This window comes from Pipistrellus kuhlii, unplaced genomic scaffold (assembly GCF_014108245.1).
Source record: "Pipistrellus kuhlii isolate mPipKuh1 unplaced genomic scaffold, mPipKuh1.p scaffold_m20_p_14, whole genome shotgun sequence".
Lineage (NCBI taxonomy): Eukaryota > Metazoa > Chordata > Mammalia > Chiroptera > Vespertilionidae > Pipistrellus > Pipistrellus kuhlii.
Window position 1 is genome coordinate 31,069,788 of NW_023425449.1, and position 18,302 is coordinate 31,088,089.

General features: G+C 38.5%; 1 protein-coding gene across 1 annotated transcript in view; it reads right to left on the minus strand.

Moving 5' to 3' along the window:
- PPP1R42 (protein phosphatase 1 regulatory subunit 42) overlaps nt 1-17,222 on the minus strand; it is a 39,641-nt gene extending 22,419 nt beyond the window's left edge. The window contains exons 1-5 of the mRNA XM_045581466.1: nt 13,941-17,222; nt 7,675-7,891; nt 5,328-5,494; nt 4,146-4,284; nt 1,226-1,342 (exon numbers count right to left, since the gene is read on the minus strand). Of these exons, the coding sequence (XP_045437422.1) occupies nt 1,226-1,342; nt 4,146-4,284; nt 5,328-5,494; nt 7,675-7,803 (552 nt within the window). The 5' untranslated portion in view covers nt 7,804-7,891; nt 13,941-17,222. The remainder of the gene's footprint in view (nt 1-1,225; nt 1,343-4,145; nt 4,285-5,327; nt 5,495-7,674; nt 7,892-13,940) is intronic.
- Nucleotides 17,223-18,302: the final 1,080 nt, after the last annotated feature.

The window sequence follows — 18,302 nt, forward strand, 5'->3', positions numbered from 1 at the left end:
AAGAATTCTGTTAAACTATAATCCTTCAAGCTGAAGCCAGTTTGGCTCAATGGATAGAGCGTCGGCTTGGGGACTGAAGGGTCCTAGGTTCGATTCCGGTCAAGGGCATGTACCTTGGTTGCGGGCATATCCCCTGTAGGGGGTGTGCAAGAGGCAGCTGATCGATGACTCTCTCTCATCAATGTTTCTAGCTCTCTATCTCTCTCTCTTCCTCTCTGTACAAAAATCAATAAAATATATTTAAAAAAATAAAAATACAGTATAATCCTTCGAGTGACTTCCTATTGCACTTAAAATCAAGCTCATGACCATGGCCTAAAAGGACCTTTATGATTTGGCTCCTATACGTTCCTTCCTAATCTCATGTTATACTGTTTTCTATTCATTCAAAAATTACTTTTGCCAACATTTTAGAAACTGAGCTAGATTCTGAGGTCATATCACAGTAAACTGGCCTGTTTTTTGTTTCTGGGACACTTTAAGCTCTCTTTGGACTCAGAACCTTTGTATTTTTTGTCCCCTATGCCCAGCATGTTCTTTATTAGCTCTCTTCTCAGATTTCTTCTTTCTCATCCTTTAGATCTCAGTGTAAGTGTCATTTGCTCAGAGGCCTTTCTTGATAACCTGAATGTCCCATTATGTCATCTACCTAATTTCTTCAGAGTGCTTTTCACAATCTTCTCTCCTTATTTTTTCCTGATCCCCTCCCCTGTCTCACTGTAATGTAAGCTCCTTGAGGGTAGATAACTTGTCTTATTTATCATTGTATCCCCAGTGCCTAGAAAATGTTTCTCCAGGGGTCTAAAATAGGACCTGGGACACACAGTCATCATTTTGAATAGTCATCAATTTGATGAGAAGGTTCAGAAAAAGCTACACAAGGGAGATGGTTCCCCCAAGGAGCAGAAAATTCAGGTCTCATGCATTGGGGGATCAGAGGTAAGGGACAAGAAATCTAGTTCTAGAGGGGAATATTCAGTGGAAAATATAACAGAGGGAAAAGCATAACTTCCTACTCAGAGAAACTTTTTTTCAGTTGGTGAGTGTTGGAAGCATTGTATATAGAAGAGAAAATCAGATAAGAGGGCATAATTATACAAATAAGTATACTAAGAAGCAAAAATTAATAAGCTAGTTTTTAGAACAAATCAGAACAGTTTTTACAGTAATACATTTTATAGCAATTTCAAGTAAATATTTTTAAATTAAAATTTCTTTATACTACCTTCACATTCAGAAGTTGATTGTCAACTGCTATAAGCTCATTAAGATTTTCCAGTATTTCTAAGTCTTTTATGTCATCAATATTATTATTGCTGATATTCAATATAGAGAGGGATTTCTGTAAGGAAATAATTAAATTAGCATTAGTAAACAATCTAATTAAGTGCTATATATAGGAACCAGAAATCCTAATTTGTGAAAATTTTAAGATTGTTCAGTTTATTTTGCTCTTTAGGCAAGAAAATAAAAATCTATGAAGATTTTGTTTCTATGTTATATATTTTTTCATATATAATGTTTAGAACTATAGAAATTGTGATAAAACTTACCTATCCTATTTAATAAAGAAATATTATACAAATGAACCCTCATGCACTCACAAGATGGCTGCCTACAACCAGGCCAGCAGGGGGGTTAGTGAGGGATGACCAAACAACTGAATAAGCAGGCTGCTTGGGGAGACCAGGCCGGCAGGGGGGGGCCATGAGAGATGACTTGGCTGGCGGGGGGGGGGGGGGGCCCGGGGGGGGCCGGGGGGGGGACTACCAGGCCATGGGGGGGCAGTTGGGGGTGACCAGGCTGGCACGGGGAGGGGAGTTGGGGGTGACCCGGCTGGCAAGGGGTGGCAGTTAGTGGTGTCCAGGCCGGTGGGGGGGGTGCAGTTGGGAGTGACCAGGCAGACAAACAGGTAAGCAATTAGGAGCCAGTGGTTCAGGATTGTAAGAGGGATGTCTTACTACCGGTTTAGGCCCAATCCCCGGGAATGGGTCTAAACTGGTGGTCAGACCTCCCCTGAAAGATCCTGGATTTGAGAGGGTACAGGCAGGCTGGGCTGAGGGGCTCCCCTACCCTTTCTCCGCCTCCCCACCCTTTCCCCACCTCCCCCCTCGTGCATGAATTTCATGCACCAGGCCTCTAGTCCTATATAATAAAAGGCTAATATGCAAATTGACTGAACAGTGGAATGACTGGTTGCTATGACGTGCACTGACCACTAGGGGGCAGACACTCAATGTAGGAGCTCAGCCAGAATCTGGGCTCGTGGGTGGTGGCAGTGGTGAGAGCCTCTCCCACCTCTGCAGCAGCCCTACTGCCAACTTAGGCCCACTCAGTCACCTCCATGTGATGTTAGGTGACAGCTGGAGCATCCCCTGAGGGCTCCAGATTGTGAGAGGGTGCAGGTCGGATTGTGAGAAGAACACCCCCCCACCACCAATGCATAAATTTCGTGCACTGGGCCTCTAGTATTTTGTAAGGTTAATCAAGGCATAAGAGAAATTTATAGAAAAAAGAAGCTAAGAGTCAAGAAGCAAAGAAAAGAAAAGGTATCCCAATGAACAAATGATAACAATGTAGAAAACATATTTCAGTTTGAGTAAGTTACTATTTTGTGTTAAAAGTCACTAAAATTTGTACTCTCATACGAAGAATTTTTTTGTCTGTTTTTCTAGGTAGAAAACACTGACCAAGACTTAAGGAATTAATTAAACATCGTTAAAGAATTAATTTATCTTTATCTCTCTATGTAGTTTTCTCTTAACAATCCATATGTTCCAAAGCTACTTAGAATAATAAGCTAATTTAAAAGAATTTCAACATCAGCTATTAATGAGGACATAAATATACAACACAGCAACACTGAATAAAAGCCATCTTAAAATCTAAGTCCAGGATTCTCTACAAAGATTGTATCCACACACAGATAACATAGAGAAGATACTTCCTGGCACTTTTTAAGACTTGAAATATAGATTTAAAAATTATGCCTTATATTTAGAATTTCAGAATCTGCTTGAATATATGCAAAAATTGAGTAAGGAAAAATATTTTCAGCAGTGTTTTATAGTAAAACTATCCATTCCCACAATGTTGTCAGTCTACTTGGATCAGTTGACGTTGAGCTCAGACACAGTTGATTCTATGGGAAGGATAGAGGGATAGGATAGAAACCAAGTCACCTCTTTCTTTTCCTATTTAAAGCACTATCCTTTCATTATTATATGTTTGGTTCAAAAATCTTATACTGCCCTCCATTTCTTGGCCCTCTGAAATAAAACCAACGAGATCTGTAAATATAACAACCATGTTCCATTGCCCAGAACCAAAGGAAGCTTAGTTTTCCTCTAACAAATCCTGCTTTGAGGATTAGCAAAAGCCTCTATGGCGCCCTCTGCTTGCTCAACTCATTGTGACACTTCCATGTGATGTCAGGTGTCAGCTGGAGCATCAAATCCAGCGCTCTCAGATCTATCTGCACAGCCATATGTAGCGCACTCTACAATCAAATCAGAATTCAGCGAAAAAATGACTTGTAATGATTTTCTAGGTTGTTTAAAATTTTCCAAATGTGCACTCCTCTTTCCTTAGGCTTTTAAAAAATATATATTTTATTGATTTTTTTTTTTTTACAGAGAGGAAGGGAGAGGAATAGAGTGTTAGAAACATCAATGAGAGAGAAACATCCATCAGCTGCCTCCTGCACACCCCCACTGGGGATGTGCCCGCAACCAAGGTACATGCCCTTGACCGGAATCGAACCCGGGACCCTTCAGTCTGCAGGCCGACGCTCTATCCACTGAGCCAAACCAGTTTTGGCTTTCCTTAGGCTTTTTGAGTTATGATAATCAACAAGGTTAAAATTATGAGTGAATTAACATTGTTAGGACTTCATACTATACATAATCTGTTAATATCCTTCTTTTGATTCTTCCAATAGCCCTAGAAGTAGATTTTATCCTCACTTTATAGCTGCTGAGTCTCTGAGGAATTATGTGGGAAAAATTAGTTTTAGTCCTCAAACTAACTCTCAGTTGGCCTGTAACTATTCAGAGAATCTACATATCCAAATAAATCTTCACCACCTTCCTGGTCCATAACTTAATTATGACATTCTCTGTTAGAATACTCAAATGTAGCCTTACTGCCAGAGAGTGAAGACTTCTTGGATCAAACAGAAGCTTTTCTCCAAGGGGAAGCTTCTGACTCTCAACGTGGAGCTCTCTTAGTCCTTCTAATCCTTCTAGACCTTCTATGACAGCAATGTAATTGCCTCCCAGATACCTGCAAAATAGAAGACATAATTTTAACTAGACATTCTATGAACACCATGGTCTTTAAATATGATAAAAATATAACAAAATCATTGAACTGTGTGAAAATTATACATACAATGTTTTCTTTATACTGAATTAATGAAAAGTTTATATTATTTTTACATGTAATTTAGTCTAAGAAATTTTTTTTTAAGGGAGAGAATGGTAATAATCCTTATTAAACTATTTACCCATACTCCTCAGATATAGAGTGCAGAAGACTCACCTAGGGTTGTAGATTTAAAAATGAAGATTTCTGGGCCTAACCCGCAGATATTCTGGTTTGACTATCTAAAGCACATGTGTCAAACACAAGGCCCGCGGGCCAAATCCGTCCCGCCAGGCCTTGCAATGTGGCCCGCACTGCGCTGTCATCACTGCACTCCGCTGCGTTTCCATCACAATGACAGTTTATGACTGTTCAGTAAACCATTCGGCCCGCGATTTAGGCTGGATTTTAGATTTTGGCCCCTTCTCTGATTGAGTTCGACACCCCTAAAAGAATCCAGCATTTCCCACCCCACTGTCCGCTCCCCATTCTAAGGCCCTTGGCCCACTTTTTGAGAAGCACTGATAGTTCTTTTAGTCTGGGGAAACTGGATCCACCAGTTTTCATTGTTTAATTAAAATCATTATAGGCAGAGTAAATGCCTTTTTATAATGAAGCCTACATCAGCATTCATTTTATGACCCTGTCCTTTTCAGAAATGTGATTCTGAAAGGCACAAAACTCATTTGAATTCTATGGAAACTTTTCTCACTATTTGAGCCTACACAATGATGTCTTTAGGTTTTTCTATAAGCCCTTAAGACAACCTCCTGCAAAAGAAAAGTATAACAGACTTTATAAAACACAGATTGTTTGATATTACATTTGAAACAATTATTTTGTATTAATACTACTAAAAGAGAATAAAAATTGTGGCCTGTTCCACAAAAAAAAACAGATAATGGAAATACCTGCATGCAAAAATATTGCTGTAATGATGACAATTAAATAAAAGCACTTACAGTTTTTCCAGTTTCTTTAATGAACTGAGGTTCTCTATACAGGAAATACAATTGTTTTGTAGGTACAGGTGAGTCAGATTTGTGGCAAAATTCAAGTTAGTTATTTGACTAATATGGTTATCGTACAAATATAAAACACTAAGATTTTTACAAAGAGAGAGATCATCCTAAAATAAAAACAAAAACAGGTCATACTTAATTTTTCTTGAAAACTTGTTTGTTTTTAAGATAGTTTTTCACTTAAATCATTTTGTAATATTAATAAGTTTAATATAAAAGAACAATATATCTTCTTAGCACAGTCAAAACAAGACTAAAGTAACTACAAAATTAGTTCTAGGTTTTAGTATTCTGTAACTATATCTATAAAATTGTATTTGTTAAGAAATATTTTCCCAGTGCAACCAATTTTTCTTAGAAGCAATTAGGCTTCTCTGGAAGTTGAAGCATTTCAAAAATTATTGCTCTAACATTAGAAATCAGATATTCTGCCGAAACCGATTTGGCTCAGTGGTAGAGCGTCGGTCTGTGGACTGAAAGGTCCTGGGTTTGATTCCGGTCAAGGGCGTGTACCTTGGTTGCCTGCACATCCCCGACAGGGGGTGTGCAAGAGGCAGCTGGTCGATGTTTCTCTCTCATTGACATTTCTAGCTCTCTATCTCTCTCCCTTCCTCTTTGTAAAAAATCAATAAAATATATATATATATTTTTTTTAATGAAAGAAATCAGGTCTTCTTAGTCTTTCTATAGGATTTGAAGTAAGTGTTGTGATTTATAATACTGAAAATTGGAAATCAGCTTAGATATTCAAGAACAATGGACTGATAAAGAAACTATGATAATGCCATTGAAAGAAATACCATATAGCCATTAAATATCCTTTAGTTTCTTTAGTGATATCTTATAGATTTCATAATAGAATGAGAATAGTACATTCTATTGTGAACCACTATTATAAAATCACATGAATGTATGCCTAGAATAAATACTGGAAGGACATTTTCCTAAATGTTAATAGTGATTTTCTCTACATGGTAAAATTAGTCAGTTTCTTTCTTTTCATATGTATTTTATACAAATGAACACCAGTTACAGTTGAGATAAGAAAAATAATTAAAGGTATTTTAAAAGGCTGTCATTTCTTGTGTGCTGGTAAAGTCAGCCTAGACTGAATAGGCAAGAGATAGAGTGAAGTTTTGCTCAAAAATAGCTCAGCTTTTGTTATGATCTTCTAAAATACAACCACATCTTGGTAACTTTAAGTTTACAAGTTATTCTCAGTGTAAATTGCCTTACATCAGTTTACTTTCCTCCTAACATCCATACTGAAGGAGCATTGATTGTGAAGGGGCCAAACAACTTTAAAGGGAGGTACTGGAGAAAGCAGCCTAAATATAGTATGGTGAAGTAGAGAGCTTTGGCCAACCAAAGAGAAACGTGAGATTTGGGCCATTGGGTTCATGAGAGAAGGATCACCAGAAAACTGGAAAAAGATATAGAATGGGAACTGGGTATGGTCTCTGAAAAAACAAACAAACAAAACTTCCGTTGTCTTAATTGACAATATTGCTTGGGGCTTTGGTGTTTTCAAAATGTATTCATTCATTCAGTAAATATTTATTAAGCACTTAAAATGAAACAGGCACAGTATTGGATGGGGAATTCAGAGTGATGTGAAGAAAATAAACATATTCCCTGCCCTCATGTGGGTTATATGTTTCCAAGAAATTTCCTCTCATCTAGTCTTTAGTATTTTATTATAGATAATGGATACCAATACAAATGGCCCAAATGGGTTATTGTTGTCTTTAAAGTTTCCCAAATTAAAGTCAAGAACGATCTTAACACAGAGAAAATGTAATTTCAGAGTATATCCAAGTGAACAAAATCTTGTCTGATGTAACTGAAAGAGTATAACCATTAAATTCTGTGGGGAAAAGATTTCCCTGTTAAACTTTTGAAATATGGTAATCACATAGTTAATTTTTACTATTTTTATATGTTAAAATTCATATTTCAAGGTTAGGGAATTACATATGAGTAATTATCTTTGAAATTATTTTCCAACGTGTGCTTTTAAATCTAGTTTGCTATACAGTAGAGTATTTTAGAAGAACATATATATTTAACACATATATTTAACAACCACAATGGTATATTTTATAGAAAGTTAATTTTAAAAAGTTTAACATAAGCAGGAAATTAAATAACACAATATACAGCTAATGAAAATATAGTTAATAAGTATAATCAAAATACAGTTAATAAGAAGGTATATCTTGACAACAATTTCTAAACTTTACATGGTTAATTATATAAAAATTAGAAATAATTTCTGAGTTCTTACAATTGCTTCTATATTTCTGTCTGAAAAATTTATATGAGTTAGTTTCCTAAGGTATTGTAAGGTGGTTTCTTCTTTTCTGGGTTTAAAGTTGCTGTTTTTGGCAATTAGATCCAAGGTCAGTCGAACCATGATTTTGGTCTAAATCAAATTAGTACTTTAGCTCCGTTCTGATGCCATGCCAAGAAGCAGTTTTAGGTATCGCTTTATGCCCAACTTTCTAAAAATTGAAGGAAAAAAAAGGAATATTTAGAAAAAATCATTTTGACATTTTAAGTTTCTTATATAAAACTATTTGATTACGTAGCTAGTACATAGACATTTTCAGGGACATTTAGGTATTTTCTAAGTTTATAGACCAAATTATTTTATTAAAAAATTAAAAACACCAAAATTAAATACACAAGGCTCATTTACTTTTAAGTCTTTCCCTCTCTCTAGAATTGAATTTTTATTGTGGCCATCTGTTAAAATACCATTTTTCTCTCTTGAAGTAGAAAGGATTCTCAAGGATTATCATCTAGTGTTGTCACGTGAAGAAACTAAGGTTCAAAGATTTGTCTGAAACTACTCAACGAGTGGCATGTAGGAATAAGAGCAGGTCTCCTGGCTCCTTTTCCATTATGTCTGTTGTGATCATATTTACTAAATCCCAAATCAGAACAAATGGTGTGAGAACTCTGAATATATACATAAGAGAGTGGTGCAAAATACTTGAAAATGGGGCTGGCGTTGAAATTTTGTTATGCTACTATTGTACAACTATCTATAATAATAAAAATGTAATATGCTAATTAGATTGGTCAGACAAACGACCTTTTAGATGTCTTTCTGGATGACCTTCTGCACAAAGACAGGCTAGTAAGGGCCGAGGCAAGCTGCTGCAGCTGCGAATTTCGTGCATCAGGCCTCTAGTAATCCACAAACAGGTAATAATGCAACATTTCTCAATCCAGACAGCCTAGTTTCAAACTTTCACTCCACTGCTCATCAGTTGGGAAATCTAGTGCATGTCACCTCAATTTCTTATCAAATTAGGCCAATATCCAAGGGATAGTATGAAGATTACAGGAGTTAGTCATGTATAGAGTATTCTACACAGTGCCTAGTACATAGGCCAATAATGTTTGTCATCATCATTATTCTATTATTTTCTTCACAGATAAGGCAAACACTAGTCACTTTACTATTTCATCTGGAATACAGAGTGTCCCCAAAACATGTACACACACTTTAACAGCTGATAGCTCAATTGATGTGTCTTTCTTTTCAGCCAGACTAAGCTTTGAACAAAGAAAATTCATCTTAAAATGCCACTAGAAGTTTGAAAACGCAGTTGAAGTACAAACACTGCCTTTATAATTATTCAAAGTATATATACATTTTTTGGGGGACACAAATAATATGTACATACTTTAACAGTTGATAACTCACTTAATTTTCACACCTCTTGAGGCTTAACTGATTCAAAATAATGGGTGAAGCCCGACTAAGCTTTGAATAAAGAAAATTTAGCCCTAGCTGGTTTGGCTCAGTGGATAGAGCATTAGCCTGTGGACTGAAGGGTCCCAGGTTCGATTCCAGCACATACCTGGATTGCAGGCTCAATCCCCAGTAGGGGAGGTACAGGAGGGCAGCCAAACAATGATTCTCTTGCATCATTGATGTTTCTCTCTCTCTCTTCCTCTCCCTTCCTCTAAAAAAAAAACCAAAAAAAAAAACCCAATAAAAATATTAAAAGAAAAATAAAATTTATCCATTAGACTTTTTTTTTAATAGGGATACATAAAAGATAAAGTTAACAGTACAAAATCATAAATAGTTGACAAATTGAGGGTGCACAAATACCAAGCCAAATGATTCTTGATATTTGTGATTCCATTGTTTTTGCATTATCAGCAGTGCCTAGACCAGAACGATCATCAGTTTGAAAATAGGCATTGACACACAAAACAAATTATTTTTTTGTCGATTATTTTAAATTTTGAAAATGAATTATATGTTAAACACTGACTTTATAATCATTTAGAGTGTGTTTTCCAAGTTTTGGCAACTGTGATTAAAGTTATTATAAACATCAAAAAACAAAATAAAAAACAAAGTGTATAACATTTTTGGGGGGACACCCTATATTAGAGTTATTAAATAAGGGGAACATGCTATTAATCAAATATTGCTCTATGTAAGATATGCATATGTGGTCCATAGTTTGAGATAATCTACTTTTTGTAGTCATTTAAGTGATACATACTCCAGTTTCTCCAATTTTGCTTTTGATGCCAAGCATCAGTGGGTTCCTTGGCTTGGCCTGTGGGATTGGGCCAAAACGGGTTCTCTGACATCACCCAAGGGCTCCCGGATTGTGAGAGGGCACAGGCCAGGCACAATCAGGGCTGGGAAGGGACCACCTGGAAGGGACTATGGGGCTCCAAGGTATGTCCAGTCGATCTCACTCAGTCAACCCCAACAGCAAGCTAACCTACTGGTCAGAGCATCTGCACCCTGGTGATCAGTACACATCATAGCGACTGGTTGACTGGCTGCCCCCTGGTAGTTAGTACACGTCATAGTGAGTGGTTGAGCAACCTTAGCATATCATTAGCATATTAAGCTTTAATTGGTTGAATGGTTGACCTGCTGACCGGCTGACTGGATATTTAGCATATTAGGCTTTTATTATATAAGATGTATCTGGGATTTCACCAACCAAACACCTCAATTTGTGTGGTATTCTGAGCATGAAAGATTAGTGTTGACAGATCAAATTTCAATTGCGACAATAATATTATGAACAGCCAAAACCGGTTTGGCTCAGTGGATAGAGCGTTGGCCTGTGGACTGAAGGGTCCCGGGTTCGATTCCAGTCAGGGGTATGTACCTTGGTTGCGGGCACATCCCCAGTAGGGGGTGTGCAGGAGGCAGCTGATCAATGATTCTCTTTCATGGATGTTTCTAACTCTCTATCCCTCTCTGTTCCTCTCTGTGAAAAATCAATAAAATATATTTTAAAATAATAATAATAATATTATGAACAAAGTTACTAATTAAGATAACTTTTCTTAATTTTGCCTAAAATACTTCATAAAATATATCATCATAAAAGTATAAAGAATAACACCACACCCATGAACATTACAAGTATATTTGGAACCCAGATCTATACTTTTCTCCCTCTCCATGGTTTTAAATTTAGTTTATCATAACTTTAGACATTCCTGTTTGTCTTTATACTTTTACTACATATGTGTGAATATCTAAACAACATATAGTATTATTTTTTACCTGTCATAAATGACATTATTCTGATTCCAGTTTTCTTCTTTGCTTAATTTTTTTGTGTGAGACTTTTCAGGGTTGGAAAGCCTAAAAATGGCTCTAAAATATTTGCAATGCTCTATAATATTCCATTGTAAGAAATTTAGTGTAATGATAAATCTTTGGGTGTTTTAATTTTTTTGCTTTTACAATGTTGCTCTTATGATTCTAGTGTGTGTGTGTGTGTGTGTGTGTGTATGTATATATATATATATATATATATAATCTTAGCATATTTGCAAGAGCTTTTGTAGGGTTTAAAACTAGTGATGGCCACTTCAGGGTTGCACATATTGAAAATATGATTTCTTTGGCTGCTATTTAAAAATGTTAGAACTTTTTCTGGAAATTTCAAATATATTTTTTTACACTGAAAACTGTGCTGAAATGCAGATCTTAAAGAGGTTTTACACAACAGGGCTTCTCCCTTACAGCTGAGGCAGGAGACTGCTGTGCAAGTGGCCACACAGGAGCAACCCTGTACCAGGAGGGATGTGATGTCCTGTGGGTAACTGACCAATGGGAGACCAGAGCCATGAAAGATTTATTCTCCCTTCTTCCCCGCATGGACTTTTAGGAGGCACAACCATTTCAAAATGTCCCTCTGAAATCATGTTTAGAACGTTTTGCTCTCTCCATCTCTGTCTGATTTTATTTAATTATTTAATTATTTAATTATTTATTTATTTTTGTCCTGTCTCTCCTGTTTCCCTGTGATAACAGCCCCCAGAAACTGTTATCACAGAGTTTTTGCTTCAGGCTCTGCTTTCTAACCTAGGCTAAAAGAAACATTTTATTTTATTTTTAAAATATATTTTATTGATTTTTTACAGAGAGGAAGAGAGAAGGATAGAGAGTTAGAAACATCAATGAGCGAAAAACATCGATCGGCTGCCTCTTGCACACTCCCTACTGGGGATGTGCCCATAACCAAGGTATATGCCCTTGACCAGAATTGAACCTGGGACCCTTCAGTCCGCAGACTGACGCTCTACCACTGAGCCAAACAGGTTTCGGCAAAAGAAACATTTTAGATCATATGAATTCTCATGAATGACCACATTATAAATGGATTTTATTTCTAAGTTCCATTACACTAATTGGTTTGTATAGACATAAATTTAATTCTCTCAGGTAATTAGAAAATGAAAGAGGCAAACATTATACATACATGATTTATTAAACCAAGAGAAGGTCAATGGTCCTCTTTAGCAAATTATAGGAAAACTTTCCAGAGGCTCAAATGTGGAAAGGGAGAAAATTGAATCATCCTATATAATAAAAGCCTAGGTGGTGTCATGCCCCTGTGCAATGCCCTTGTGCAACATTGTCACAAGATGGCTGCCAAAAGATGGCCACCACAAGATGGCTGCTCTGTGTGGTGAGGCCTGGGAGTCCCGTGGTTCTGTGTGGTCCGGAGGAGTCTGGTCCCAGTGGAGGAGGCAGGTCTGGCAGTGAAAGGCAGTTGTGGGCAATCAGGCTGGCAGGGGAGGGCAGTTGAGGGTGATCAGGCCAGCAGGGGAGCAATTAGGGGGCAATCAGGCAGGCAGGCAGGTGAGCGGTTAGGAGCCAGCGGTCCCAGATTGTGAGAGGGATGTCCTGGTTTGGAAAGGGTGCAGGCCAGGCTGAGGGACTCCCCCCCACTCCCTGTGCATGAATTTCGTGCACCATGCCTCTAGTACAATAATAGAGGCTATTAATCAAAAGAATTTGCATTGCAACAGTCAGATCCACAAAAGAGAATTATTTCACCAAAACACCACTATTTACCATGTTTAAATTTCATATAATAATTTTAAACTTCATTGGCATTATAGTTTGTTTTAGAGAAATTATAAGCTTCAGGAGTTTAAAGTAAACTTAGGTTGGATTTGAGTACATTTTAGAACATTATAATAAAAATAATTATGTCAACACATGTGGGGTGTCCTTGGTTTTCTTTTTAAAAAAGGTCCCGTCAAAACCGGTTTGGCTCAGTGTTCAGAGCGTTGGCCTGCAGACTGAAAGGTCCCAGGTTCGATTCTGGTCAAGGGCATGTATCTTGGCTGCGGGCACATTCCCAGTAGGGGGTGTGCAAGAGGCAGCTGATTCTCATCAATGTTTCTAACTCTCTATCCCTCTCTCTTCCTCCCTGTAAAAAATCAATAAAATATATATTTCTAAAAAGGTCCCTTATTTTCCAAAGTCTGATAAACTTTTTTTAAAAATTTATTTTTATTGCTTTCAGAGAGGAAGGGAGAAAGAGGGAGGGAGGGAGGGAAGGAGAGAGAGAGAGAGAGAGAGAGAGAGAGAGAGAGAGAGAGAGAGAGAGAGAGAGAGAGAGAGAGAGACAGTCAATGATGAGATAGAATCATTGGTCCGCTGCCTCCTGCACGTCCCCTACTGGGAATCAACGGGGACCCTTCAGTCCTCAGGCTTGCACCTTAGCCACTGGGCAACCTGGGCAACGGACTAGGGTGAGAAAATGCTTTTCCATAGTAGATATCTCTGTTATCTCGGGGCTTCACTTGCCAGGGGCACTTGGAACTGCTTTACTGGCACTCCAGGAACCCGTGTGTGTGTGTGTGTGTGTGTGTGTAAGGGCGGTGGGGGGAGGAGAGATACCCCTTGGCTTTCATCATCTCGCGGCTCCTACTGGCTAGATGCTTTTCAGACTGAGACTGTGTATTTCTCTTAGCTAGCCCCAGGCTCACTGGCTCCCAGATGCTCTCATTCGCTCATGCTCTCAGACTTTCCCCTTTCCAGACTCAGGTCCGCACCCGCAGATCCCGCTCCCTCCGCTCCGCGGCCACCCCTCTCTACCTGTCTCCCTCTCCCAGAGCTGTTTCCCAATCTTGCCTGACTATAGCCATTTGTTTAAAACACAGATTTCCAGATTTTTTCCTAGAAGTTCTAGAGGTCTAGAGATACGGGCTGAGGGATCTGCATTACAAGTGCCCCCAGGAAAGTCTTACTGGCCGGCAAGTGTGAGAAACCTGGCTCCAGGGTTCCCTGGGTCCCCACGCTTCTTCCCTGAGCGCGCCTCACCGGTCCAGGACAAGCCGGGTTAGTCACTCCGGTTTGGTAAGTTTCTCCGGAGTCAGGTTCCTCGGCTGCCCACCTGTGGTTGCCAGGCGACCAGACACGCTTGGTCTGTTCGTGGCTCAGGAGAGATCTCGCGAGGTTTCTCGAAGCGCACTCCTCTGTGGCGTGGCGGGGTCCTGATCTCTATGACGCCTGGCGGGAGGGTGGCCCTGGACAGGGTCTGAGTGAAGGCAGGCAGCTTGAGGAGGCGGCAAGGCTCCTTGCCGTGTTACTGGGCCAGCCTTCCTACCAGGACCATTTTTGGCAGGTCATTGTTTCCCTCTCCTGGATTTTCCTTGCCATCAGTGTTGAACTTTCAGTGCCCCAAACCCACCATCTTTCCCCAATAACAGACTAGGAAAATAAATTGTTTAAGTCCAAGTACAGCCCTTTACTCCAACAAAATCCAAACTTGTTAGGGTGACATTGCAGTCCATTCATCTTGGCCAGCCTCACTGCTTGTCTTCTCTTGCCCTCTAGACTTCAGTATTCTAATCTGGCACTTGGCACAATATGTCTTGTCTTAATAAACTTCACCTTCTCTCCTCACCTCAAAGTAGCAATAGAACACACTCCTTCCCCTCCCCCCTTAATTCTTATTTTCCCTTTTAAGACTGAAGGACTCGGCTTGGGATGAGCACACATCCTTTCTGAAGCCTTTCTAGATACTGGGTCTTGTTAAGTAATGACTGCTTTCTGTCCCCAAACAACTAGGATATATTAAATTCTTTAGTACAATACTTAACCACACTACTGTATGTTTGTTAGTTACCCATATCTTTAATAAAACGGTAAATTCTTTAAGAGCAAGGATTGTGTCTTTTATCTTGCTATTCCCCTGGGACTTGGCAAAGTGCTTCCTAGATTAGCAGCCACTCCGTAAGTGTTGGTTAAAGAAATTTATAAATGCAGGAGAAGAAGAACAATAGAAGAAGGAACTGACACTTAGTGGAAAGACTGGGACTCATTAGGGATATGCTAATGTGAGCAAACTGGATGTAAGGGACAGTGAAAGCCATAAGACAGTGGGTGACCGCTATGGTCTAAGGAGGAGGGGGCATGCTGGGAAAGTCATTGCTGCTCCTTTAGCAAAGAAGGGCCAGAGGAGATTGTTAGAGTCACAAGGCAGCTTAGAGCCCATGTGGACTCTAAGCCCAGTTTGGAAACTCCCAGGCCTAGAGATAGGAAGGAAATAGGCTGAAGGTCACAACTGAGGTGGCAGAGAAGGAATTTACCCTTGGGCTCCTGATTTCAAGCTCAGGTCCTCTTTCCTTCTATCTCACTGACTGTAAGAGTGCCTAGAAAGAGGGACAGAGGGACGGGGGACAGGTGAACCCTAACCTATTCAGGGCATTGATGATAAGTCAAGTTGTAGGCAGTTTTGGCCTGGATTAGTGTGAAGGCAAAGAGAGGGGCAAGAAATGAACAAATTTAGGAGGCATCTTAGAGCAGGATTTAATAGAGAGATCTGATAGGAGAAAGGGAGGGAGAAGATAATTATCAGGTATTTGTTAGGATAAAGAAACAATACTGAAGAAAAAGGAAAGAAGGCAAGTAACTTGAGGGGAAGTAGATGAGTTTGGTTGGCACATATATGAGATGACATAGGTTCAGTAGTTTCCAGAATAAAACTAATCATCGAACCCAGGAGGCCAAAATAGTAGTGAGGGAGCAAGTAGGGAAAAGAGTAATGTAGCAAGCCAGTAACTATGCCAACTAGTTTTGATGGAAGAGGGAAGCAAAACCGGTTAAGATGTCAGAAAAAGATTCATGAGAAGTGGGATATATGTTCTGAGAACAAATAGTAATTCTGTGATTGGGAAACACATAATTTAGATTGGGACACTGGGGAAAGAGTTTAAGGAGGGCGTTACCTAACAGAATAAAAAGCTACAGAAGGACATGAAGAAGAAAAATACGATCAAAATAAAATGCCTAAAACACTACGACACAGAGCAGATGCCCTTCTTACCTATTTTGTAGACCATTCCTTTGCGAACAACAGCTTTAGTAATGTATACAGGGCTGTCTCATTGCTGTTTGTAGCACTCACTGAAGCTGCTTTTGCCATTACTTTGCTAGAACATGTTTAGCAATGTCTTATTAAAAATCAGTTGCTCTGTTAAATCTTTGTTTTGTAAAGATTTCATAAATAATAAAAAAGGAATATGATCTCATTTGTGGTAAAATACACACATTTAAATGTCTAAAAATATATATTTATGTCTAATAGCATAGATTTAGATACAGTTATATACATCCATACCTGTACTATATACCAAAATACTTAATAATGGTTATTTCTTGGGGGTGGGATTATGCTTTTTTATTTCTCTTAATTTGGTAATCAGATTTTTTTTAAAAAATGATAAAATTATATTCTGAAAATCCATTTTTAGATTTTGCTCTTCGTGGAATTGAAAACCACTTTGTGTCTGTTGGTATTTAAAATAGTTTAAAATGGTTGAATTACTAATTAATTTTAAGTTTAAAAGAGAGTATTTTCTCATTAAGATGTGAAATATAATTCCTGCCTAGTGGCACACAGTGTTAAGCAATCATCTGCATATTTTCCAATGTGGCAGAAATTTGGCAGACTACAAGAAATACTTGTTTTCAGTGCAACATTTGTAAGTTCATTGTAAAGTATTCTAAGTTACACTTTGACAGATGTTGGGAAATTTGTATTTGTCAAAAAAAAAAAAAAAAAAGGAGTCTTGACAGTCATTTTAAAAGGCAGTCTTGGAAGAATTGCTCTAAAAAGCACATTTAAAAAAGTCTCCACTAGAGTTTCCAAGTAACTTTAGACAGAAACACACTTTTTATTTTAAAAATTGTTCTATATATTTTTTGTATTTCTTGACCTCTAGAGTACTAAGCAAACACTTTAATGATTAGTTATTTTCATTGAGAAATCAACATTTTAAAAGGCCCAGAGAATTATATCATCATATAACTCTATACAGAAAAATTAGCTTTTATTGGTTTTAACTCTTTTTGTGTTGACCTTGTAGATTGATAAAATATTAGTGAGTATGGTAGGCAGACTTTTAAAACGTCTAAATGAGCCCTAGTTGGTTTGGCTCAGTGGATAGAGTTTAGGCCTGCAGACTGAAAGGTTCCAGGTTCGATTCTGGTTAAGGGTAAATACATCGGTTGCAGGCTCCTCCCTGGCCCAGGCTTTGGTCAGGACATGTGCAGGAGGCAGCCAATTAATGTGTTTCTCTCACATCAATAATCAGTATTTCTCTTTGTCTTTCCCTCTCTCTTACACACACTCTCTCTCTCTCTAAAAAAAAAAAAAAAAAAAGAAAAAAAAAGAAGGGAGGTATCCTCGGGTGAGGAATAAAAATAAAATGATCATGTCCTGGTATTGATGCCCTTGTGTAATCACATCCCCTGGACCTAATGACTTGTCCCAGCCAATAGATTAAGAAAAGGTTGATTAGATACCATTTATGCCATTAGGTTACAAAAGATCATGAATTCTGTCTTGCTAGCAGCCTTCTACTGCATTTGTTGATAGAGCAAGCTGTCATTTAGGAGTGTCACTTGGCAAGGAACTGAGGATGGCTTCCAGCCAACAAGTAATAAGGAATAGAGAGCCTCAGTCCCATAAGAAACTAAATGCCAAAAACTATTGTTTAATATTAGAAGTTGATCCATCCTCAGTTGAACTTTCAGATAAGACCTTATTCCTGGCCAACACTTTGATTGCAGCTTTATGAGAGACTCTGAAGCAGAGGACCCGAATTCCTGGCCCACAAAATCTGTGAAATAATCAATGTGTTGTTTTAAGCCACTAAGTTTTGGGGATAATTTGTTATGCAGTAATAAATAACTAGTATAGCCTGGGCAGCATGGCTCAGTGGTTGAGCGTTGACCTGTGAACCAGGAAGTCATGGCTTGATTCCTGGTCAGGACACATACCTGGGTTGCATGCTTGATCCCCAATGGGATATGCAAAAAGCAGCCAATCAATGATTCTCCTCATTGATGTTTCTATCAATATATTGTTCTCCCTCTCTGAAATCAATATTATACATATACTAGAGGACTGGTGCATGAAATTCATGCGTGGGGGTGTGTATCCCTCAGTCCATCCTGCACCCTCTCCAATCTGGGACGCCTTGAGAGATGTCCAACTGCCTGTTTAGGCCCGATCCTAAACAGGCAGTCAGACATCCCTCTCACAATCTAGGACTGCTGGCTCCCAACTGCTTGCCTGCTTGCCTTCCTGATTGCCCCAACTG